The sequence below is a fragment of the Bos indicus x Bos taurus genome, unplaced genomic scaffold (assembly GCF_003369695.1).
Source record: "Bos indicus x Bos taurus breed Angus x Brahman F1 hybrid unplaced genomic scaffold, Bos_hybrid_MaternalHap_v2.0 SuperScaffold_100126, whole genome shotgun sequence".
Lineage (NCBI taxonomy): Eukaryota > Metazoa > Chordata > Mammalia > Artiodactyla > Bovidae > Bos > Bos indicus x Bos taurus.
Genome location: NW_020867066.1, coordinates 1,372,499 through 1,397,865, shown reverse-complemented (window position 1 = coordinate 1,397,865; position 25,367 = coordinate 1,372,499). Strand labels below are relative to the sequence as shown.

Here is a 25,367-nt window from a genome sequence, read left to right as displayed (position 1 = left end):
TCTGACCCAAGTCCAAAGCACGTGACCACTCGTGGTTAGAGAGAAGTGGAAAAGAAACCTGACATTTGCTGAGTAGGTTGGTGATTTGATTTCTCAGAACATGGGGATGAGTTGTTTGATCTTGTTTTGAGATGAAGAAACTGAGGTTAAGTTGCTCATCTGATGTCAGGCTCATGAGAGGGACTGAGCTGCAGCCTGCTGCCTCCAGACTCTCCATCTGATTCACTCATAGGCTGAGCTCTGGCCCAGGTTCCTGCGATTTGCTCTGCAAGGGGCTCGGGCTCCCAGAGTACCTGCCTGGAGCCCTGCCTGTGGTCACTGGGGCCCCAGACCCACTAGCTTCCCTGGAGGAGTTGTGGACTTTGTGGGATGACACTGGGGCTGAGTTCCTAGGGGTCTACATTTGAAATGTAGGAGTAGTTTTTTTTTGTTTGTTTGTTTGTTTGTTTTTTACTGTGAAAACAATTTAAGGTTGAATAGTGAGGGGTGTCTTGACTAAGAGAACTGGTGGGTGCTCTGAGCCATTGGGTGATTTCCACTGTGATTTGGGCCATTTGGATTCTGTTTTTTTACTTTCGTATGTGGAAGGTGTTAACTCCAAAAGAAAGAAGACTTGCTTCCTGGATGGAACTGGGAATGCTGTAGTGACTGATGGAGGCCCTGCTGGCATTCATTTTCTATCTGATATTCTTTAGGAACACGTGTCTAGCAAATGCACTCTGGCAAAGATGACCAAGAATCTATTAATTTTTTGTTGTGAATATTTACATCATTAATTATAAATAATCACCTAGAAAGCAAAGAATGTACACATTTTTAAATGACATGGACCCCTCTTCTCTCATTCCCGAATAGCAATAAAATAGTGTTTTAGTTTAGTCAAGTTTTGAGATCTCAGTATTACTCAGTTGTTCTCCTTTATGAAACATGTAAATAATTGTTAAGCTGAGTTTTAGAGGAAAAAACTTGGCTGTTTTTGCCTCCTTCAGTAGACTGGTTTTAAGAATTTTTAATAGCACTAGATTCAAATTTGCTGCTGATAAATTTAAGTACCTATTTGGATTAATTGATTTATGTTTATTTAATTTTTATTATTGATTTGATATTTAAACTAAAGATCTTTCACTGCTGCGTGGTCTTTGTCTCACTGTTTTCAAAATATAGGTTTTCAGTTTGAGGCACTCCATTAATGTGCTTTTGCTTACTGTGCCTTTTACCCTTGTAGGTGTGTTCGTCAGGCCTTGAAGGAGAAGATCACAATCTTAGTCACTCATCAGTTGCAGTACCTAAAAGATGCAAGTCAGATTCTGATATTGAAAGATGTAAGTAATTTCTAGAAATCCATGGAATTGCTAGCACTCAGGTGTGTTGAAGGACAGACCTCCCTGCAGGTCACTCTCCTTGGGTTCATGGTAAATGCCCTCTTCTCCCTCAGTTTTTTGCCCCCTTCTTCCCAGAGCTGGTGTTCATGCTTTGGAGGATGAACCTAAAGCCCTATAGAAATGTCACTATTACACTCTAAGCCACATAAACCCTAAAGTGTATAAAAGTGCAACCACAGGGTTATTGAATCATCACTATTCTAATGAATTTTGTTAAGGATAATGCTGCAACTTTATTTAGAACTTTTTACTTTCCTCTTCCATGACTTAAGTCAAAGTATATCACTTAGAAATGAGAGATTCTAAGATCTGTTGGTATCCAGGTCATTGTCATACATAATTTGCCAGAAGAGCATCTTCCATTAACACCAGAAGTGAGGTTGGGTAGCTGAGCACCCGGGTCAGAGACGTCCTCTCTGCTGGTGTCTCCAGTTGCTGGTCTCCCTGCCCAGGTCTCTATGTCTCCAATATGTGTGGGAACCTGTGTGGCAGGAGGACAAGGCCCTGCCTTCATGGGGCTCCTGTTCTTATGGGGAGGATGTGACAAAGAAGGTGACATTCTGGCCTCCCTGAGGAGCTGGTGCCTCACGGGGTCTGAGTGACATGAAGGTGGCGGCCACACAGTCACCAGGGGGAGGGGGTCTGAGGCAGAGGGTCCAAAAAGGAGCTGACCTGGCAGGTTGGAGGAACGGCAGGAAGACCAGCGTGTCTGAGAGTGAACAGGGGGACGGGAGGGAGCTGGTCTCCGAGCAGTGGGCAATGGGTGGTTGTGGGATGGAAGCCATCAGACGGTCCAGAGCAGAGGAGGGATGTCATCTGATGTGGGAGTTAAGAGATTTCTCTGATGGTCACTGGAGGGGTGACAGAAGAAGCAGTTAGGAGTTTTAGTAAAGCTGAGACGACAGAAGTGTGGGCTCAGGCTAGAGATTCAGTTTCTAGAGCTGCCGTATCACAGCACCATAAGCTAGGTGACAGCAGGAGTCTATCATCTCCCTCTTCTGGAGGCTATGGGTCCCAAATCCAGGTGCTGGCAGGGCTGTGCTCCCCCTGAAGGCTCCAGGGAAGGATCAGCCTCTGATGTTCACGGGCCTTACTTGGTGTTCCTTGGCTTCCAGCTGCAGCGCTGTGGTCTCTGCCTCTGATGTCACATGGCCGTTGTCCCTGTGTCAGTCTGGGTCTCTTCTGTTCTCATAGTGACATCAGTCTTACTGGTTTTAGGGTCACCTTGCTCCAGTGTGACCTCATCTGAACTTGATTACATCTGCAATGACCCTGTATCCAAATAAGGTCATGTTCACAGGTGTCATGTTTGAGCACATCTTTCTGAGGAGGGGGCACCATCCAGTCCACAGCTCCTAGCATGGCTGGTGGTGGGGTGGAGATTAGTGAGAAGTGTTCAGACTTGGTGGTCGTTCGATGCTTCACTCTTTGGCTTGTTTGCCTCTGGATCTCATCACCTCTATCGTTAACCTCTGACTACTCCACAGGCCCTTGGTCAGATCCCTGACTTCTGAAAAGACTCTCTGCTGCAAGAAAGATTATTAAGATACAGAACCCCTGCCTCTCTAGGAGCAGTTCCCTGTGTCAGCCCTTCTCCACTCCTCTAGGAATGGGGGGAGGCTAAGGGTTCTCAAGCTCGAGAGCAGTTGATATCATGTGCAGAGTGGGTGATTCTAGTGTGTAAACTCCAATGTTCATAGTGTTATGAGCACAGGATCAGTGGTCAGGAGTATAACCTATTTTGCCCATCTCTAGATGTTTTGGGGTCCCCTTATTTCTTCTTTTGAGGATACTACCCCCAGTTTTAGTACTAAGAAAACAACTATTTGGCCACTGGTGAGCACCCCTGCCTGATTTGGGGTCTATCCTCACTGTCGGGTCCCTCTCTTCAGAGCAGATGGCTATCCCTTCATCACCCAGAATTGTCAGTGCTTGACTGTTGAGTGAAATTGCTGTCTTTGTACCACCAGTCATTTCATCATGCATATTACTGATTGATGTGGTGAGTGGTGATTTCATTAAAGAGGTGTGTGAATTTTGCCTCCCAAGTGGAACAAGACACAATATATCCTGCATAATTTTCTAGTTCTGCAGTATCTGATGGTACCCAAAGGCTTCCCTACATTTCTCCCAGTGGACCCCCTCAGGGCAGAGGGTGAGAGGGGTCCAGTGAGGGTCCTGGCCGGCTCCTCCACCTGAGCTGCCTTAACCACAGCTGCTCTCATTTGATGTGTTTTGCATTCTGAGTTTTTTTTCCCCTGATGTTTTATTTGCTACTGAGTGAATCAGCTGAATCTGGTTTCATGCAGTCAGAAGATAGTGAAACATCTGTACATCATTTTATATGACTTTGTAAGGGAGGGAAACTGTGCAAGGATGTGTCACATGTGTTCAAAGAAAATGATTTGATTGGCTGTAGCTTAAGCAGTTGCCTGATTTGGGGAAGCCTAGTTGGCTGCTTGTGGTTGGTTGGTCCTAAGTTTTTTCTCGGATCTGAGTGCATTGATTCTGGCTTAGGTTTTGGTTTGTGGGCACAGACTGCCAAGGCCTTAGAGCCACCCCAGCCCAATGGCCTCCTTGTTTAATTACTTTATCAGGTGGAATATTGAATTTTCAGTTGGGAATTTGCTGAGTGTGTGGGGGCAGTTGTAGGCCAAGGAGAGGCCTCTCAAGGATTTGCTGTCTGGGGCTGGTTCCTATTATCCCAGCTGGGCACATGATAGTGTGACAGTGACAGTGGTCAGTGAAGGTTTCATGAGAGACTCTTACCTGTATGCAGATGTGCTTGTGCCCACCTCTGGACTAAGTATAAATTTCTTTCCTGGAATTGTCACACGAGGCTTCTGTCAATTTCCATGCTGTCTAAGAAGACTGTGCTGATTCTCCCATCAACCTCTGTACTTCTTCCTTCCCCAAATGCCCAGGGTAGTCATGTCAATGGCCTCCATTTTTGACACATGAGGACACATTTCTTTCATATCCCTCAGCACCTACCATAGGGACAGGGTTTGGCAGAGAATGCAAAGCTCAGTTCTGTACTGAGTTGACTGAACTAGATTTCTCAACAAGAATTCTAGACCCAGGGATCTTTTTTTTTTTTTCAAAAATCATAATTTAAAACCATATAACTTTTTTTATTAGTATTTAGGTTGGTTTAATATTATCAAATATAAATTAATTCTTCTCAACTTTTTAATTTTAGGGCAAAATGGTGGAAAGAGGAACTTACTCTGAGTTCCTGAAATCCAGGGTAGATATTTTTTCCCTTTTTGAGAAGGGCAATGAGCAGTCTGAACCATCTGCAGTTCCAGGAACTCCTACTGTGATCTCTGAGTCTTTGGTTCAGTCTCTCCAATCTCCCAGACCCTCATTGAAAGATGCGGCTCCAGAAGACCAAGAAGTGAGTTTCTCTTTCTGCAGTGTGCCCGGGTCTGTGTGCTCTTGGTGGTCTCATGGACCTTCAGTCTGCTCTGCTCATGACATCTTCATTTGTCCCAAAGTAGACCCTAACGTTCCCAAAGTCTTGTTCCACGGAATTGGTAGAGTTAGAAGAGCATGAGGGAAGCAAGCCTGCTTGGGGTTCCCCTTTGGGTGTAGGATGGAGAATCTTATGGACACCAGAAGCGGGTGTATTGCTATGAATTTCTGGTTTTATGTGACTCACACTGATTGAGAACTCATCAGTTTACCCTAGTTACATCCTATTCATGCTGGTGGCCCCCAGCTTCCCTTATGCATCCAAAGGCTTAATGTGAAGACCCCCTTAGACTGAGTCCTGCTGTTGCCACGTTAAATCAGCTACTTTTCCTATGTGTTGGAATACTCTAGCAACTGCATGTGACTGATGTAGTATTTTGCCTCGGTGTCAGATGGTTTGTGATAGGCCAGAGGTAATGTGTGCAAGGACCTGACACCTGGTACACACTTCAGTGTTAGTTCCTGTCCTCCTTTCTTACCTTTCAAGACTTAGAACCACATCTTATCAACCTTGAATCCCAGTGGCCAGGATAGAGGCAAGAGCATCCTAGCCTTCTGTGACTCTATAATGCATTCTAAGTCCTCCAGACAGAAATGCTGAAATGCACTAGATCTCCCTTAACATATTCCCTTGATAACCAAACCCTCAATATCCAAGCCCAGGAGCCTTGAATGATCCTGATAAGTATTCAGATTAGCTGTTCACTTTCTAAACTCAGGAATCACTCTCTGAAACTTAGGAACCAAATAGATTCAGATCATATGCTTGCAATGTGCTGTCCAAACTCATATTACTCCAACTCTCTCTTTGAACTCAGTTTACTGAATTTGGCTAATATTTTGAACCCCAAGTATGTTTCTATCATTGAATGACACAGTCATCTAGAGGGATACATTATCTCCATATCATTTTTTATGTTATTTTAGAGCAAGTTTCTGCATTTATACATTAATTGATTTTGTTGTGTGCCAGAGTCATGATCTATTTTAAGCAAAGCCACCCAACGGTTAATAACCTCATGTGAATGACCTTTGATTATTTCTCATACATTCCTACGAGTGGGATGGCTGGGTCCAGGGGTAAAAGCGTATGTGATTTGGCCAGATATTCCCACACCCTTCTCCATAGGAGATGGACCATCCTGCACTCCTAACAGTGTATGAAATGTGTCTGTTTCCCAAAGCTTCACGGTGGAGGACATTGTTGAACTCTTGAAATTTGGGGTTCATTATTTAAAATTTCATCTCTCACTGCCATTTTTCCCCTTCCAGTCTGAGAATATACAGGTTACACTACCTCTAGAGGACCACTTGGGAGGAAAAGTTGGTTTTAAGACCTATAAGAATTACTTCACAGGTGGTGCTGACTGGCTTGTCATCATCTTCCTTATTCTAGTAAACATCGCAGCTCAGGTACGTAAGGGTGTTTATTTTGGTTTGTGCACTCAGTTTTATATTTACATACTACTTATACTGTACTTTAGAATTATTTTTAAATATGTGTATTAGGAGATTTATCTCAAAAACTTGGCTCATGCAATTGTGGGATCTAGCTTGGTGAATGTGAAATCAGCAAGGCAGGCCTGTAGGCTGGAACCTCAGGCAGGAACTGACCCTGCTGTCTTGAGGCAGAATTTCTTCCTCCTCCAGGAAGCCTCAGGTTTTGCTCTTCAGGCCTTTGACTGGACGAGGCCACTGCAGTGTGGAGGATGATCTCCTCTACTGAAGTTCTGATGACGGATGAAACATCATCCACAAAATACCTTCATGGCAACATCTGGATGGGTGTTTGGTTGAATCACTGGAGACTGGCCCAGCCAAGCTGACACCGGAACTGACCATCACTGTACCTGTCAAGCTTTTTGCTTTGCAAAATCCCAACATTTGTACTGTTATTACTGCCTTTTGCAGTCCACTTGGATATACATTGAAGTACATTATATTTGGGGAGCAATGTCTTCTAGGGAAAAGGGGGTTTCTTTTAAGGATATTAACTCGTAAGATGCCCTCCCCTGACCTGTGATCATCTGGGGCTTGGGGCTTGGCACAGACCTGAGCCGGAAGGACCGTCTCCATATTCTGGAGCTTTTCTGTCCCCCATCCTAGTAAGCGGGGTGTGAGGCTCAGTGATGTCAGTGTGTGAGTGACTGCTGTTTCCTGCTCCAGGTTGCCTATGTCCTGCAGGATTGGTGGCTTGCATTCTGGTGAGTGATTCCTGGTCTGACCCAAAGTACTGTGAAATCTACACAAAACCTCACTTTCCCACAGAGTCATGGGAGAGATGGGGCTAGATCAGCCTCCTCTTCTGACCCTCACGTAGGTTCCCTGAAGAAAAATGAAAGTTCCTGCAGGTGGTGTGTGATCCCCCTGTGGTCTCTCTCCATGTCCCGCCCTTCAGCAGCTTCTTCACAGACAATTTTTTTTTTGGAACTTTTAATATTGTATTGGGCTATGGCAAATCAACAATATTGTGATAGTTTCATTTGAGCAGCGAAGGGATGCAGCCATACATATGCAAGTATCCATTCTCCCCCAAACTTCCCTCCCATCCAGGCTGCCACATAACATTGGGCAGAGTTCCATGTGCTGTAGAGTAAGCCCTTGTTGGTTACCTGTTTACATATAGAAGTGTGTGCGTGGCCATCCAAACTCTCTAACTATTCTTCCCCTCAGCAACTAAAAGTTCATTTTCTAAGTCTGTCTTCACAGATACTTTTGAAAACTGAAAATCGTGATTCAGATTTTTAGATGGAGACATACACAGGGCCTTGTGGGCTGGGAAACACTTTTCAGCATAAAATGCATTTCTTGAATTGAGGTAATTGTTTGTGATATTTATGTAAATTCTAAGTGTATCTATAGTGTAATATTTTTTATTTCCTGTTCCATAGGGCGAATGTACAAAGTGACCTGTATTCTGGGGTATTAGTAAAAGAAGATGAATTTATAGTGTTTGTTCTGAACTGGTACTTAGGAGTTTATTCAGGTAAAGTTGAGTCATCTGCTCTATAATACAAGCGTTTAAGGTGTGTATTTTTTTTTTTAATTGAAAATTTTATTTTATTGAAGTATAGTTGATTTACAATGTTGTGTTAATTTCTTTTTTTTTTTTCTCCAATTTTATTTTATTTTTAAACTTTACATAATTGTATTAGTTTTGCCAAATATCAAAATGAATCCGCCACAGGTATACATGTGTTCCCCATCCCGAACCCTCCTCCCTCCTCCCTCCCCATACCATCCCTCTGGGCCGTCCCAGTGCACCAGCCCCAAGCATCCAGCATCATGCATCGAACCTGGACTGGCAACTCGTTTCCCACATGATACTTTACATGTTTCATTGCCATTCTCCCAAATCTTCCCACCCTCTCCCTCTCCCACAGAATCCATAAGACCGTTCTATACATCAGTGTCTCTTTTGCTGTCTCGTACACCGGGTTATTGTTACCATCTTTCTAAATTCCATATATATGCGTTAGTATACTGTATTTATGTTTTTCCTTCTGGCTTACTTCACTCTGTATAATAGGCTCCAGTTTCATCCACCTCATTAGAACTGATTCAAATGTATTCTTTTTAATGGCTGAGTAATACTCCATTGTGTATATGTACCACAGCTTTCTTATCCATTCATCTGCTGATGGACATCTAGGTTGCTTCCATGTCTTGGCTATTATAAACAGTGCTGCGATGAACATTGGGGTACACGTGTCTCTTTCCCTTCTGGTTTTCTCAGTGTGTATGCCCAGCAGTGGGGTTGCTGGATCATAAGGCAGTTCTATTTCCAGTTTTTTAAGGAATCTCCACACTGTTCTCCATAGTGGCTGTACTAGTTTGCATTCCCACCAAAGAACTAAATAGACATTTCTCCAAAAAAGACATACAGATGGCTAACAAACACATGAAAAGATGCTCAACATCACTCATTATCAGAGAAATGCAAATCAAAACCACTATGAGGTACCATTTCACACCAGTCAGAATGGCTGCGATCCAAAAGTCTACAAATAATAAATGCTGGAGAGGATGTGGAGATAAGGTGTGTATTACAATGAGTCTGTGTGAGCAATGTAAGACATTCAGTAATGTCTTAACAAATGAAGTGTCTGAATCACATTTACTCTGTGAATTAATAAGAATAATTATTTTAAAGATCTACCAAAAGAAAAGAGGTTGAATGAAGACTCTTAATTTGCTCCATACTGGATTTTGGTAGTTAAACCAGGATTGCATATTGAGAAAATCAGCCACTAGAAATACGTAGCTATTGTCTATTCTAATAGTTGCTTTTGCTAAATCTTATATCCTTATAAGAATGACCAAGGGGATTAGAAATGTATCCCCACCCTGTGGTTCAGTTATTCCAATTCCATCTAAATAAACTCTGGCTTTTTTTTTTTTTCTCTGCTTTTTTTTTTTTTAATTTTATTTTATTTTTAAACTTTACATAATTATATTAGTTTTGCCAAATATCAAAATGAATCTGCCACAGGTATACATAACACTGATGTGGCAGCTGAATTGAAAAACATACATGATGGAATATATATTGCCAAAATTATCCCCTCTCTATATAGCATTGTGAGTTGAAGAGTTGTTTGGAGGGCTCTTTTAATTTTTGTATGTATAGTACTGATTTATGTCATGATAAGACCACCTGACCTGCCTCTTGAGAAATTTGTATGCAGGTCAGGAAGCAATAGTTAGAACTGGACATGGAACAACAGACTGGTTCCAAATAGGAAAAGGAGTACATCAAGGCTGTATATTGTCACTCTGCTTATTTAACTTATATGCAGAGTACATCATGAGAAATGCTGGGCTGGAAGAAGCACAAGCTGGAATCAAGATTGCCGGGAAAAATATCAATAACCTCAGATATGCAGACGACACCACCCTTATGGCACAAAGTGAAGAGGAACTACAAAACCTCTTGATAAAAGTGAAAGTTCAGAGTGAAAAAGTTGGCTTAAAACTCAACATTCAGAAAACGAAGATCATGGCATCTGGTCCCATCACTTCATGGGAAATAGATGGGGAAACAGTGGAAACAGTGTCAGACTTTATTTATTGGGCTCCAAAATCACTGCAGATGGTGACTGCAGCCATGAAATTAAAAGACGCTTACTCCTTGGAAGGAAAGTTATGACCAACCTAGATAGCATATTGAAAAGCAGAGACATTACTTTGTCAACAAAGGTCCATCTAGTCAAGGCTATGGTTTTTCTAATGCTCATGTATGGATGTGAGAGAGTTGGATTGTGAAGAGGGCTGAGAGCCGAAGAACTGATACTTTTGAACTGTGGTGTTGGAGAAGACTCTTGAGAGTCCCTTGGACTGAAAGGAGATCCAACCAGTCCATTCTGAAGGAGATCAGCCCTGGGATTTCTTTGAAAGTAATGATGCTAAATCTGAAACTCCAGTACTTTGGCCACCTCATGCAAAGAGTTGACTCATTGGAAAAGACTCTGATGCTAGGAGGGATTGGGGGCAGGAGGAGAAGGGGACAATAGAGGATGAGATGGCTGGATGGCATCACTGACTTGATGGACGTGAGTCTGAGTGAACTCCGGGAGTTGGTGATGGACAGGGAGGCCTGGTGTGCTGCGATTCATGGGGTCGCAAAGAGTCGGACATGCCTGAGCGACTGAACTGAACTGAACTGAAGACATAAATTTAAATGATTATAGTTATTTACAAATGCTTTAGGGTTCTATAAAATAGTGAGAGGTTAGATCATCTTGTTTAGATTATCTCATGTCAATATAAATCTTGTAGTTTCTTGCAGTTCAATTATTTAAGAGATTATCCACTTGAAACTTAATATGGTCTTTTCACACTCTTTATAGCTACATGGGAATAGAAGTAGAATTTAATATTTTAATATTTTAATAATTTAATAATTTAATATTTTAATTTTTATTATAGTTGCTTTCCAATGTTGTGTTAGTTTCTATGGTACAGCCAAGTGAACTAGTTGAACATGTATCGTCTCTTTGGATTTCCTTCCCATTTAGGTTGCCACAGAGCATTAAGTAGAGCTCCCTGTGCTACACAGTAGGTTCTTAAAAAGCTACTTTCAGTTCAGCTCAGTTCAGTCGCTCAGTCGTGTCTGACTCTTTGCAACCCCATGAATCGCAGCACACCAGGCCTCCCTGTCCATCACCAACTCCCAGAGTTCACTCAAATTCATGTCCATCAAGTCAGTGATGCCATCCAGCCGTCTCATCCTCTGTCGTTCCCTTTTCTTCCTGCTCCCAACCCCTACCAGCATCAGAGCCTTTTCCAATGAGTCAGCTCTTCACATGAGGTGGCCAAAGTATGAGGTGGAATTTCAGCTTTAGCATCATTCCTTCCAAAGAAAACCCAGGGCTGATCTCCTTTAGAATGGACTGGTTGGATCTCCTTGCAGTCCAAGGGACTCTCAAGAGTCTTCTCCAACACCGCAGTTCAAAAGCATCAATTCTTTGGCACTCAGCTTTCTTCACAATCCAACTCTCACATCCATACATGACCACTAGAAAAACCATAGCTTTGGCTAGATGGACCTTTGTTGTCAAAGTAATGTCTCTGCTTTTCAATATGCTATCTAGATTGGTCGTAACTTTTCTTCCAAGGAGTAAGCGTCTTTTAATTTCATGGCTTCAGTCACCATCTGCAGTGATTGTGGAGCCCCAAAAAATAATGTCTGCCACTGTTTCCCCATTTATTTGCCAGGAAGTGATGGGACCAGATGCCATGATCTTCATTTTCTGAATGTTGAGCTTTAAGCCAACTTTTTCAATCTCCTCTTTCACTTTCATCAAGAGGCTTTTTAGTTCCTCTTCACTTTCTGCCACAAGGGTGGTGTCATCTGCATATTTCAGGTTATTGATATTTCTCCCGGCAATCTTGATTCCAGCTTGTGCTTCTTCCAGCACAGCGTTTCTCATGATGTACTCTGCATATAAGTTAAATAAGCAGGGTGACAATATACAACCTTGACGTACTCCTTTTCCTATTTGGAACCAGTCTGTTGTTCCATGTCCAGTTCTAACTATTGCTTCCTGACCTGCATATAGGTTTCTCAAGAAGCAGGTCAGGTGGTCTGGTATTCCCATCTCTTTCAGAATTTTCCACAGTTTATTGTGATCCACACATTCGTAGTAAATTTCCTTGTAAATTACAAGGAAATGATAGATCATTTCTTCTTTTCCCTGTTAATTCATGTGCTGGTAGCAAAGCATTGGAGAAGGGAATGGCAACCCATTCCAGTATTCTTGCCTGGAGAATTCCATGGATAGAGAAACCTGGGGTCTACAGTCCGTGGACTTGCAAAGAGTATGACAGGACTGAGCACCTAATATGTTCACTTTCACCAAAGCATACCTTACTTTTAGATTATGGGACATGTTGTAAGGGATGGTATGGGGAGGGAGGAGGGAGGAGGGTTTGGGTGGGGAACACATGTATACCTGTGGCGGATTCATTTTGATATTTGGCAAAACTAATACAATTATGTAAAGTTTAAAAATAAAATAAAATTAGAAAAAAAAAAGAAATGTGGAGAAAAGAAGATTAGCTACTTGTATAATTATCTTTATTTTCAGTTTTATTAGAACTTGTAATTGAATTAGGCAAGCCTAAAATAAAACTGCAGTTTACACATTTTCCCCCCCTGTTGTTTCTATTTAGTGAGAGGAAAACAGTGACTTTTATATTTTTCTTTTTTTAATATTAATCTATTTATTCTAATTGGAGTTTAATTACTTTACAATAAAGCATTAAACTCTTACAGAATCTACTTTATATATTTATATATATATATATATGTTTTGTATTTTGTATTCTATATATGTAAATATCTATACAATTTTTACTTATAGAATGAAATACATAGTATCTTTTTAAACTGCCTGCTGTGCTCTAGCATGATTGAGGATAAGATGGAGATCTTGTGCTGAGTGATGTTTCTTTATTTCAGGGTTAACTGTGTCTACTGTCCTTTTTGGCATCACAAAGTCTCTGTTGATATTCTACATCCTTGTTAATTCTTCACTTACTTTGCACAACAGAATGTTGGAGACCATTTTAAGAGCTCCAGTATTGTTCTTCCATAGAAATCCAATAGGTAAGTCAGATACTCAAGTTTCTTAGTGAATATGTCTTGTTAACACATTTAGTGCCTGATTACATTTTCATATTTGAAAATTGAAGAGATGCTTGGAAGAAAATCACTGTGTCTGTTTATTCATTTTCTACAAAAAGCTTCATTGGTAATTTTTCCTACCAGAGAAAATGTGAATAGAGGAGCATATAAGCTTTTATTCCAATTTATTCATACCTGTAAAAGTACATGAATGTTTACTTTACAGGATGATTTAGGAGTCCATTTGTTATGTGGCATATGAAACATCCAACATATGATGAAAACGTGTTGAAATATGTTTTTGACTAGTTTTGAAACGTTGGCTGTGTTACATAGTGGTAAGCTAACTAGGAAATACCTTCTTCCAGGAATGTCTGTGCAGAAGACAGGCTGTATGTTTCTCTCTTTCATTGTCCATCCATTTCTGGGACCACAGAGCTCTGATATGTGCTCATATTTTGAGTTTTACCTAAATGGTAATGTAAAATTAATTAAAATACAAGATCAGTGAAATGTAAACAATCCTCTTCAATAAAACGAACTCTAGTTTTACAATGGACTTGTGGTTACATTAAAGATGGCTTGTGGTATGTAGCAGGTGGACTTCAGTATTAAGTAAGAGTGTTCCTGAAGGTTTCCCAGTGGTTGCTTCTTCTACCCTGAGGCCTTTGATCTGTCTTGCTTTGTTTGGAAGGTAGCCTCTTGACCTGGGTTCCTATGAAGAATTAGTTGATCAGAGCACATGCCTACTCTGTTCAGTTGCTTAGACTTGTGCTGAGGCCCAGGGTGGCTTTGTTTTTGCAGGTCAATATTGGCAGGGCCTGATGAGGCAGGGATGTGACTGGAGGGAGGACAGTAGCCTTGGCCTGGCCATCAACTAGCTGTGCGATCAAGGCCAAAGTAGGTAGATACTACTGGGCAGGAAAATCTCCAGGCAGGGTGTTGTCATACTTATAAGTATGGACTCAGGAGCCAAATTCCTGGGTACAGTCCTAGTGCTAGTTACTAATGCTGCTGCTGCTGCTAAGTTGCTTCAGTCGTGTCCGACTCTGTGCGACCCCATAGACGGCAGCCTACTAGGCTCCTCGGTCCCTGGGATTCTCCAGGCAAGAATACTGGAGTGGGGTGCCAAGCCTTCTCCAATGCATGAAAGTCGAAAGTGAAAGTGAAAGTGAAGTCCCTCAGTTGTGTCCGACTCTTAGCAACCTCATGGACTGCTGCCTACCAGGCTCCTCCGTCCATGGGATTTTCTAGGCAAGAGTACTGGAGTGGGGTGCCATTGCCTTCTCCAAGTGCTAGTTACTAATAGTAATAGCCAATTATAGTTATATTAATACTTATATGCTAGTTATTTAATTTCTCTGTATCTCAATTTTCTTACCTATAGAATGAAGATATTGTTCATACACTTACCAGTATCTTGATGTTGTGGGCATTAAGCAGGTTAATACATTCACAACACTTAGGACAGGCTCAGTGCCCAGTGAACCTCAATGAGGATGTCAACATGGTGTCTGGGAACGTCTCTCCTGTGAAATGGGAATGACCACTGCCCTTCCTGTTTCACAAGGCTGTTGTGAGGATTAAATAAGACTGTTTAAGGCAGCATCTTGTACAGATTTATTCAACAGTTCAGTTCAGTCGCTCAGTCATATCCAACTCTTTGAGACCCCATCGACTGCAGTGTGCCAGGCTTCCCTGTCCATCTTCCCTGCCCAACTCCCAGAGCTTACTCAAATACATGTCCATCGAGTCAGTGATTCCATCCAACCATCTAATCCTCTGTCATCCTCTTCTCCTCCCACTTTCAGTCTTTCCCAGCATCAGGGTCTTTTCCAATGAGTCAGTTCTCCATATCAGGTGGCCAAAGTATTGGAGTTTCAGCTTCAGCATCAGCCCTTCCTGAATATTCAGAACTGATTTCCTTTAGGATGAACTTGTTAGATCTCCTTGCAGTCCAGGGGACTCTCAAGAGTCTTCTCCAACACCACAGTTCAAAAGCATCAATCTTAGGTGCTCAGCTTTCTTTATAGTCCATGTATAGTAGCCACACATGACCACTGGAAAAGCCATAGCTTTGACCTGATGGGCCTTTGTTGGCAAAGTGATGTCTCTGCTTTTTAATATGCTGTCTAGGTTGGTCATAGATTTTCTTCCAAGGAGCAATCATCTTTTAATTTCATGGCTTTAGTCACCATCTGAAGTGATTTTGGGAGCCCCCAAAATAGTCTGTCACTGTTTCCATTGTTTCCCTATCTCTTTGCCATGAAGTGGCAGGACCAGATGCCATGAACTTAGTTTTATGAATTGAGTTTTAAGTCAACTTTTTAAACACTTGTTTTTTAGTTCAGGCATTATGAGGAGCACAAGATGGCCAACTGCAGAGGCACACACAGATTTCATCTTATTATGAAGCTGGAGTGAGAAAGTGATTGGAAGAGTCTTTGCTATTATGGCTATGATGTTGCTCTACTTTTCCTGTTAATATGAAAACTACAGTTGTAATTTTGGGAGCATCGAGTGGGACTGAGTTTGAGACCATTTTTAACCAGGATCTCGATGACCTGTAGGCATCTCCAGATTCTGATTTATTATTCAAGGATTTGGAACAAAGTTTAAATCTTTAAGGCCACTAATCCAAGAGCAGCAGGCATACACAGTGTGTATCTTGTCTTCCCCTCCTGCATCTATCATCAGAACTTCATTGCTTCAAGAAAATAGAAGCGCAAATAAGTACTGCAAAGATAGGCTCAAAGGTTTAGGGGCATCGGTTTTTTACTCTTTTAGCAGTGTATTATACTGAACTCTTCCCTGTGTTTATTTTCAAAAGTAGAATTTGTAATAGATTGTTTATGGTGGACTTTGTTTGTGATATATGATGGCATGAAGAGAAAACCACACAGAGGTATTACTTGGTATTACTTGTTACCAAGTTTAAGCTCACTCTGCTTGCCTCACAAGGCTGGTAAGTCTTACAGACAATGTGTTAAGGCAAAGAATAATGACTTTATTTGGAAACCTGGCAGACTGAGAAGATGGTAGACTAATGTGTCAAAATAACTATCTTATTTGGGTCTGGATGCCTGGTTCTTTTATAGAACAGAGAGGAGAGGAGGCAAGGAAATAATGTCAAAAGGCCATTTATCTTGTACAATAAGAGGGTATTTGTTCATTTTGTCTTTTCTGCATCCATTCACAGTTGGTGAGAATCAGATTGTCTCCCTGTGAGCTGAAAAAAAGCCACTTTAACCTTCATGCAGAGGGGCAGGGTTCCTTGACCAAAGCAATGAATAGCAATGGTCAAAGAAACAGATCCAGCATGGAGTCAAAATTGGCTCCTCCCTGTTATAGTTCCTTTGATGTGCACCTCCCCTGTCTGGGACCAGTGTCCTGTTCTTTCTTATCCTGAGTCTCCCCAGGGAGCACCCTTTCAGGGGTGGCTGCAGCATCCTTTGTTTACTGATGTGACAAGTGACATTTTTAATTTATACCAGATATTTACCAGAAATTCCCATATTTTATTCTGCAGCCTTAAGGATATACTATTATTGTGGATTCTGAGAAGGGAAATAAAATCAATCTTAATCATTTAGTAATTTTTCTGTTTTCCTGTCTACATCCCGTTGGTCTTCTTAGATGCTTATTCACAAGTCTGTGCTTTTCACACCCAGTACTCCTCTGAAAATAATGACTTATTACCTGACTAGTAAGCTCACAACTGGGAAATGGCCACAATCCCTAATTTCCCAAAATGTGAGGTGCTGTGAGCCATCTGGAGGGAAAAAAGAAGTTACAGAGAGGTTATAATTTTGTTGATTTAAAGAGTATCACTTGGGGAAACTGATCTTGATAATTAAAGCCAAATTGGTGTGACAGTTAGGATTAACTTAGGTATTTTGCAACTGTTTGTTTGCCAATTTAGCTCTTGGAGTGAGTCTTAGATGGGATGGATCTAAGGGGAGGGAAATTCTCAAATCCACCAACCCTTCCAGATACTGCCACAAGATTCCCCCATTCTTTTAAAAATCAGGGCTCAATTTCAATTCCCCACCCACTGCCATTTGGTGGTATTTTTGTTTCTCTTTAGGTATCATCCTATTTTGTCTTTCTTTTTACCACTGACATTGGCTTATTTCATATGAATTTGTAATATATTAAATTTATTCTTGTTTTACCGCTAGTCATGTCTGACTCTTTTGTAGTCCTATGAACTGTAGCCTGCCAGGCTACTCTGTCCATGGGATTTCCCAGGAAAGAATACTGGAGTGAGTTGACATTTCTTCCTCCAGGGGATCTACCTGACCTTGGGATTGAACCCCTGTCTCTTATGTCTCCTGCATTGGCAGGCAGATTCTTTAGCACTGAGCCCCTAGGGAAGCCCAATACATTAAATATTTAATGGTTCTTAGTCACTCAGTTGTATCCAACTCTTCATGACCCCATGGACTGGCCTGCCAGCTCTGCTGTCCATGGGAATTCTCCAGGCAAGAAAAATGGAGTGGGTTTCCATTTCCTTCTCCAGAAAGTACTTAATACATGTACTTTATTTTTTTTTTTTTAAGATTTATTGATTTATTTTTAGTTGCATTGGGTCTTTGTTGCTGCATGTGGGCTTTCTCTAGTTACAGCGAGCAAGGGTTACTCCTCATTGCAGTGCCTGGGCTTCACACTATGGTCACTTTTTATGTTGCAGAGCTCAGGCTCTAGGCACATAGGCTTCAGTAGTTGTGGTGCACAGGCTTAATTGTTCTGCGGCATGTGGAATCTTCCTGGACCAGGGATTGAACACATGTCCCCTGCACTGGAGACACTGTACCACCAAGGAATTCCCTAAATATATATTCTTCAAAATTATTGTTTTGATTTGTTCATGAATTGTTTCTCTTAAAGCTTCTATCTGAGGAAATGATATTTTTCATATCCTGTTCTTTCAGGAAGAATTTTAAATCGTTTCTCCAAAGACATTGGGCATATGGATGACTTGCTGCCTCTGATATTTCAAGATTTCATCCAGGTAACGTAATAGTCCTGTCCGAGTTTTCACAGGGAATAGCAGAGTGCCTGTTTCTCAAGGCCTTCTCACAGGGGCTAAGGATGGTCTTTCAGCCTGGCAATGCATCCTGCTTTCTTCAGTAAAGGTCATGTTTGTGAGAGAAAGGTGCAGGTGTGATTGAGAGGCTGAGTTAACAGGAGAGACACCTGGGGCAGGAGTGGCTACACAGTCATGTCAAGGTTGGTCTGAACAGCAGCATGCTGGTTAAGTGGTTCTCCTCTGCCTTCCAGGTGTCTGGCGTGGATTCCCTTTACTGTGAGCACATTTCATAATATAGAAATAATCACCTCTCATGGAAAGATAGCCTAGATTAACTAAATTATGCTTTGTATTGGGCTTCCCAGCTGGCTTAGTGGTAAAGAATTCACCTGCCAATGCAGGAGATGCAAGAGATATGGATTTGATCCCTGAGTTAGAAGATGTCCTAGAGAAGGGAATGGTGATCCACTTCAGTATTCTTGCCTAGAAAATTCCACAGATAGAGGAGCCTGGCAGACTATAGTCCAGGGGGCTGCAAGAGTCATACACAACTGAGCACGAGCACTATGCTTTGTATTACCACAGAGGACAAATATTTAGTGCAGCATTTAATTTGGATAAAGCCATGTGTGGTTATTACAAAGCAAAGATTGGGTAAAAATAAGGTGAGAATAATACTTTAACAAGGACAATGTTGTTGTTTAGTCACTAAGTTGTGTACAGCTCTTTTGTGACCGCATAGACTGCAGCTTACCAGGTTTCTCCATCAGTGGGATTTCTCAGGCAAGAATACTAGAGTGGGTTGCCATTTCCTTGTCCAGGGGATATTCCTGATCCAGAGATCAAGCTTGTGTCTCTGGCGTCTCCTTCACTGCAGGTAGATTCTTACCACTGAGCCACATGGGAAGTCCAAAAAGGACAATAGAGAGCGCTTATTGAAGATACAAAGGCTTTAAGCCAGTAATTTGATTACGAGACCAAAGTCATCTCAGAAAATGGTTTTTGGTTTTGTAGGCAGTTTTGCTTTTCATAAACTGATTACTCTGTCTTGCTAAGCTGCTGCTAAGTTGCTTCAGTTGTGTCCGACTCTGTGCGACCCCATACGGAGCCCACCAGGCTCCCCCATCCCTGGGATTCTCCAGGCAAGAATACTGGAGTGGGTTGCCATTTCCTTCTAAGGTGTCTTAAAAAAGAAAAGAGAGGAAGACTTACAGAAATACCTTCTACCCAGCCTGTTTGTCTGTGAACTTGAGAGTCTAAGGAATGATGTTAGGTCATCTCAGCTCTCATTGTCACATTCAGTATTGTTGCTGTTATGGAGTGTTTTTTTCTTTTTTTTCTGTTATTCCGTCTACTTATCAGTGATTAAGCCTGTGGGGAATTTACTTTTTCTTTCCAAGTGTTAATTTTGGAAATGAAATACATGTGTCCAAAGCTGCACACAGAAATGCAGCAATGAACAGTGCAGCAGTGTCCTACAGACAGTGCAGACAGTGGGCAAGACTTCCACTGTCACCAGTGAGAACTAAGCTGAGACTCGGAGGCAGAGGGCTTTTCCTGCGAAGATGTCTGATTGTTTTCTTTTCTTCTGCAAACTTATTTTATAAATGTGCCCTTCTGGGTTTAGCTACATAATTTATCCCTGGAAACAATTTTTCCCTGAAAATAGTGTCATGTTTTGACAGTGATTGTGAATTCCTTTGAAAGGATTTTGTGAAAGGTTCTGTTTCTTTGCTACAGTAAGCTAGGCCAAGGTTGGGTTTCTACTGTGTGCTTAGCATATGGTTTGTTAGTCCTCATAATCAAAATTTGTCACATATTTTTGCATGGCATATAGAGGGACAGGGATAGATGCTACCTGATTTCAGTAGGAAATATTCTCATTAAAGAGGAAAGAAAATTCTAGTCCAGCTGATTTCCATTCCCTCCTCTACCACTTGTAGTTCAATTATCTTCAAGTTTGGTGGAGGCATCCTGTAGTTCATTAGAAGTAAGAGTCTGCTCTTTGATAGAGAGGCCTGGGATGAGCATGGAGCTTATGTATTCTTCACTGAGCAAGTAGTTAAATCTCTGAAGATGGATAATATTGCCAAGAGAGAGGGAAGCATTTTAGGAGCCAAAATCAGAAGCTTAGGGAAGGCTTGATATTCAAAGAGAAGCAGAGAGAGCAGGGAAGTACAGAAGACACATAATGACCAGCAAGGATGAGAGGAGGAGATACAGTGGAGACCCAAGGAAGACAGGTCTGTTTAGTGCAAACGAGAAGGTGAGTCCACGGAAACTTGTTGATTGATTTGGAATCAGGAGGTGTCTGGTGTCCTGCGGAGCTGGTTTCAGATGGGAAGAGTTAGAGAGCAAAGGGCTGCAAATCCAGGAGGTGTGGAGGGAGTTGAGGTGAAGACAGGCTACTCCTGGAAGGAGTTTGAATTAATCAGAAGAGAGGCCCATCTGGATGTAGGGTCTGAGGAGATGTTGCTGGTTGTTTGAGATTTTAGTTTCTGGGAGGGGAGTATGAGCAATGGTGGGTGGTTTTTTCCCTCTCTTCCCTCTTTCCTTAAACAAACAGGGATTAGAGTTGAGGCCATGAGGTACAGGGGTGAATCAGGCACGAAGCCCTGTCCTATGGGCCAGACATTGTCCTTCCAGTCCCCCAGGGAAGGAGGACGTTCAGAGACTCACCCCTTGATGACTTTGGAATCCTAATTGTGGGAGCTCTGTGGAGGAAGTCTTGGAAGGAAAACTAAATGTGGGGGCTGGAGGCAGTTAGGGAACCTAGTCCAGGGGCAGCCAGAGCTTCTAGGAGGTGACCTTTGATCCCAAATGAGAGGAAAAGGCTGCTGTGGATGGTGGGGCATGAGGTGCTGGTAGAAGCAGAGTTCCTGTGTGGAACCCAGTCTTTCTGTCTGTCACCAGCTGAGAGGGGGGAAGGGAAAGGCTTGCAATGGTGTTGTTCACTTTTGTTTAGAGCCAACTGTGTTCAAACTCATTTTTGATGGTTCTGATCATCCTTGGTGTATTTGCTAAACCTTGGAAAATTCTTGATCATTTTTATTTTTATTACTTCAAGTATATATTTACTTCTAAAGTATGTATTACTTCTTTTCCTCATCTAATTCCTTCTAATTTCATAAATGGAATCTCAGATAATTTATTTAGTATTTTGTAATAGTGATACCAAGTGTGGCTAATGAAAAGCCTGAATTCTGTGTAGTGGTCCCACCCTGCAGGACAATCCATCCACTAAGACGATGTAACTCAGAGACCGCCTCCCAACAGGGGGCGATCATGAGTTTGTGCACCATCCTGTACACTGAGAGCTACCAGATAGGTTTCCCGTTCAGTCACGTTAGAGTTGTTGGGAAAATTGGAGCTGCTCACTATTTCAAAGGATGAAGTAAAGCAGCATAAAAAATCAACTTATGTGGTGTGATTGCACCTGATAATCATTCATGATGTCAACAGCTTTAAATTGTGGTAGTGCAGAGCCCTGCAGTCTCCCTTTCCAAGCCCCCGTCCCAGCTCTCCCTCTTACCACCTCTGCCCCACAAAGCCACACTCTCCTTTCTGTAAAATGGAGAAAATAATACCTGCTTCCTAAGGTTTGTTGGGCAGATAAAAATGAAGACATTTTAATATTATTTTTCGCATAACATCTAAATGCATGTTGAACACTAAGTAATGGATACCTAATTTTAAAAATGCCACGTGTGTTTTAGGTAAGAGAAATAGTCTGATAACAGTGGCATTTGTTGTTGTTCAGTCGCTAAGTCATGTCTGACCCTTTGCCACCCCATAGACTGCAGCACACCAGACCTTCCTGTCCATCACTATCTCCAGGAGTTTGACCAAATTCAAGTCCATTGAATAGGTGATGCCATCAGCCATCTCATTCTCTGCTGCCCTCGTCTCCTTTTGCCTTTGGCAAAATGGCATTATGCTGCATTAAAGTTATTTTCAGAGACAGTTTCCAGGCCCATAAATATCATCTCATGAGTTTGTATCACACAGATTCTAGGTTTGTAATCCTTAAAGAGTTTAGTGGATGCTTTCTTCGGTAGACTCACAGAATAAAAATCAGTTGTTTTCAAGACAGACCACTGAGCATTAATTATTTCAGAGCAATGTAATTTTCATACAATTTGCCAAAGTCCCAAATAGCACTGAATAAGGATCTCAATTATCTACAATTCTTGTCATTGAAATCATCGTCTCCAAGGAGTCTTCCTATTGCTAAACAAGTGAAATTGAAGGTGAGATGTGGAAGTTAAAATGCCTAAACCTAGGCATTTTAAGTCTAGGCATTTTAGTTTTCAAAAAAATGTTTGGGACTGTTCTGAGTGTGTGAACCTGCACACAGCTGCTCTCAGCAAAATACTGTAATTTATTGAGGAAAACTAAGTTGTAAAATGCTTATTTCCCACACACCCCTCATTCAGGAAAAAAAAAAAATCAGCAGCTTGGCAGAGCTCAACTGACTCTTCACATCCTTCCGTGGACACAAAGGGCTTATTCTGAGGCCTCTTGAGCAACCAGTGGTGAGACCACGAGGGTCTGTGTCATTACCTCCTCAGCACACATAGAACACTGACTGCAGTTTTATGAAGTGAAAATGCCCAAGAAAAAGAAGATGTGAAGGAGGTGTCCTCAGTCATTTCTTTCCAGAGAGGGGAACGCAGAAGAACAGGCCAGTGCATCTGGGTATTGAGAACGAAGCCTGAGACTCAGTGTAATAGGTGATTATGGGTCACTCGCTTTTGCAGCCTTTACTTGTCTCAGCACCACTGACACTTACATTTCATTGTGTGGAGATGTCAGGGAAAGTGTGTAGCAAGTATTCCAGCCTCTCCCACTGAACAATGACTTTGTCATTTTGAGATCTCTGTGGGTGTTGATCCCTTCCCCAACCGCTTCCTCAAATCCCCCTTAGGGATGTTTATTTTTAATATATATGTAATACTAGTGCTTTGTGGATATTTTCTTCCAGTCAGTGGCTTGCCATTTATATCCTTAGTAGAGATCAGGGTTTAATTTTGATGAAGTCTAATGTTTACCATTTTTTTCTTTTCTTTTGTAGTTGATGTTTTTGTATCCTAAGAAACCTTTGCACATCCTTAGGAGTGTGAAGATACTTTTCTATGTTCTGCCTTTTTAGATATTGATGCATCTTGCACTATTTTTTGTATGTGAAAGAGTAATTAGTGGTTGAAGTTTATTTTTTCCAATTATTCTTCACACATTTGTTAAAGACTTTTATGCATTGAATTAAGGAAATCGGCATCTGTATAATTTATTTTGTTCCTCAAAAGTTGCAGTTTATACCAATATTTAGATCCTTATGCCAATACTGCATTCTTAATTACTGTACATTTTAATAAGAGATGAAACCCATAGTTTAAATTGTCTAACTTTGTACTTCTTCATCAAGGTTAATTTGGTCATTCTGGATCCTTTACTGTTATGTATAAATTTTAGAAGCCTTCCAATTTGCTTTTAAATAAAAGCCTGCTGAAAATTTTATCAATATTTCCTTTTAGCTATAGGTTATTTGAGAAGTCTGAGTTTTAACAATATTGGATCTGCAATTATGAATATGTATCTTTCTCTGCTTATTTAGGTCTTTTTTAATTTTAGAAATATGTTGTAATTTTTAGTATAGACATCTTACACTTCTCTGGTTAAATTTATTCATGGTATTATCAGATTGTTTTTAAAATTACTTATTTATTTTTGGATGCACTGTGCCTTCTTTGCTACTCATGGGCTTTCCTTAGTTGCAGGGAGAGTGGGTGACTAGTTGCTATGGGTGGGCTTCTCATTCTGGTGGCTTTTCCTGTTGAAAAACATGGGCTGGAGGTTGGAGGGGGGTTCAGGATGGGGAACATGTGTACACCTGTGGTGGATGCATGTTGATGTATGGCAAAACCAATACAATATTGTAAAGTAAAATAATAATAATAATAAAAACATTTAAAAGAATGTAAGGTTAAAAAAGAAAAAAGAAAAACACGGGCTTCAGTAGTTGTGGCACATGGACTTAGCTGCTCTGGGCATGTGGATTCTTCCTAGGGATCGAACTGTGTTTCCTGCATTGGCAGATGGATTCTTAACTACTTGGACCACTAGAGAAGGCTTGTTTCTGATACCATTATAAACTTGCTGGTTGTTAGTCTATAGAAATATAGTTGATTTATATGTGAATCAACTTTGTATTGCCTGGAGTTGATGGCAGTAGTTTGTTTTTCTTTTTTAGTTCTGTAGGATTTTGTCCATATACGGTCACGTCAGCTTTAATAATGACAGTTTTGTATCTTCATTTCCAATATTTATGACTTTTATTTCCTTTTCTTGACTTGTTGTGGCTGGAGTTTCCAGTTAGTGTTGAAGAGAATTGGTAAGATCAGTTAATCTTGTACTCTTAGGGCAAAATCTTTCAATATATTTTTTCATTAAGAATAATACTAATTCCAATTTTGTAGGTAGGCATCTGTTGTCAGATTGAAAAAGTTAAACTTAACATTCCTGGAATAGAGTTTACTTGGTTGTAATGTAGCATTGCTTTTATGTATTGCTATATGTAGTTTGTCAAGAATTTTTGTATCTGTTGTTCATGAAGGATATTGGTCTATAATTAGCTTTTTAAAATATTTTGTCAGGTTTTTGTATCAGAATTATGTAGCCTCAAGAAAATACATGGGAAATATTTCCATTTTTAATGGCCACTTTAAAGTGTCAGCTTGACCAGACTACATTCCTCAGTTATTCAATCAAAAAGTGACCTGTGTGTTGCTCTGTAGGTAATTTGTAGATGTGATTGAAGTTCATTATCAGTTGATTTTAAGTAGGGACAATTATCCTACATAGTCCAGTGGGCACAGTTCAGTCAGTTGTAGGGCTTTAAGAACTAAGCCTTCCCTGAAGTAAAAAGAAATTCTGCTTGCGAAGAACAGCATCAGCTCCTACCCAAGGGTTCCAGTCTGTCCTTTGTAACAGCCAACCCTGAGCATTTTGGACTTGCCCAGTCAAGTTAGATTGTGGAGTACTATCTTTTTTATATTGCTAGATTCAGTTCATTGGTATGTTGTTTAATATCCCAAGACAGTTATGTTTGTAATTTTTCCTTCTTTTAATGTCTTTATCTGGTTTTTATATCGTGATAATGCTGGACTCATGTAGCCTGGAAAAGTTTGGTAAAACTTTTCTGCAAAATATTTTTGTGAAGCCCTCCAGACTTAAAGTATTTTCTGTGGAAAATTAAAAAATTATGTATTCAGGAAATTCTCTGGTGGTCCAGTGGTCAGGACTTGGTGCTTTCACTGTTGTGTGCCTGGGTTCAATTGCTGGTAGGAAA

At 41.1% G+C, this 25,367-nt stretch overlaps 2 protein-coding genes across 5 annotated transcripts in view; both read left to right on the top strand.

Moving 5' to 3' along the window:
• Positions 1–1,522, top strand: part of LOC113888423 (multidrug resistance-associated protein 4-like) — a 167,142-nt gene extending 165,620 nt beyond the window's left edge. Inside the window, exons 35-36 of the mRNA XM_027535549.1 lie at positions 1,226–1,322; positions 1,436–1,522. Of these exons, the coding sequence (XP_027391350.1) occupies positions 1,226–1,322; positions 1,436–1,522 (184 nt within the window). The remainder of the gene's footprint in view (positions 1–1,225; positions 1,323–1,435) is intronic.
• LOC113888432 (multidrug resistance-associated protein 4-like) overlaps positions 1–25,367 on the top strand; it is a 105,877-nt gene that overhangs the window by 6,249 nt on the left and 74,261 nt on the right. For all 4 annotated transcript variants that reach the window (XM_027535560.1, XM_027535559.1, XM_027535561.1 and 1 more), the window contains exons 3-9: positions 1,226–1,322; positions 4,585–4,782; positions 6,132–6,272; positions 7,026–7,063; positions 7,751–7,845; positions 12,823–12,969; positions 17,922–18,001. In XM_027535560.1, coding sequence (XP_027391361.1) covers positions 4,591–4,782; positions 6,132–6,272; positions 7,026–7,063; positions 7,751–7,845; positions 12,823–12,969; positions 17,922–18,001 — 693 coding nt within the window. In that variant the 5' untranslated portion in view covers positions 1,226–1,322; positions 4,585–4,590. The remainder of the gene's footprint in view (positions 1–1,225; positions 1,323–4,584; positions 4,783–6,131; positions 6,273–7,025; positions 7,064–7,750; positions 7,846–12,822; positions 12,970–17,921; positions 18,002–25,367) is intronic.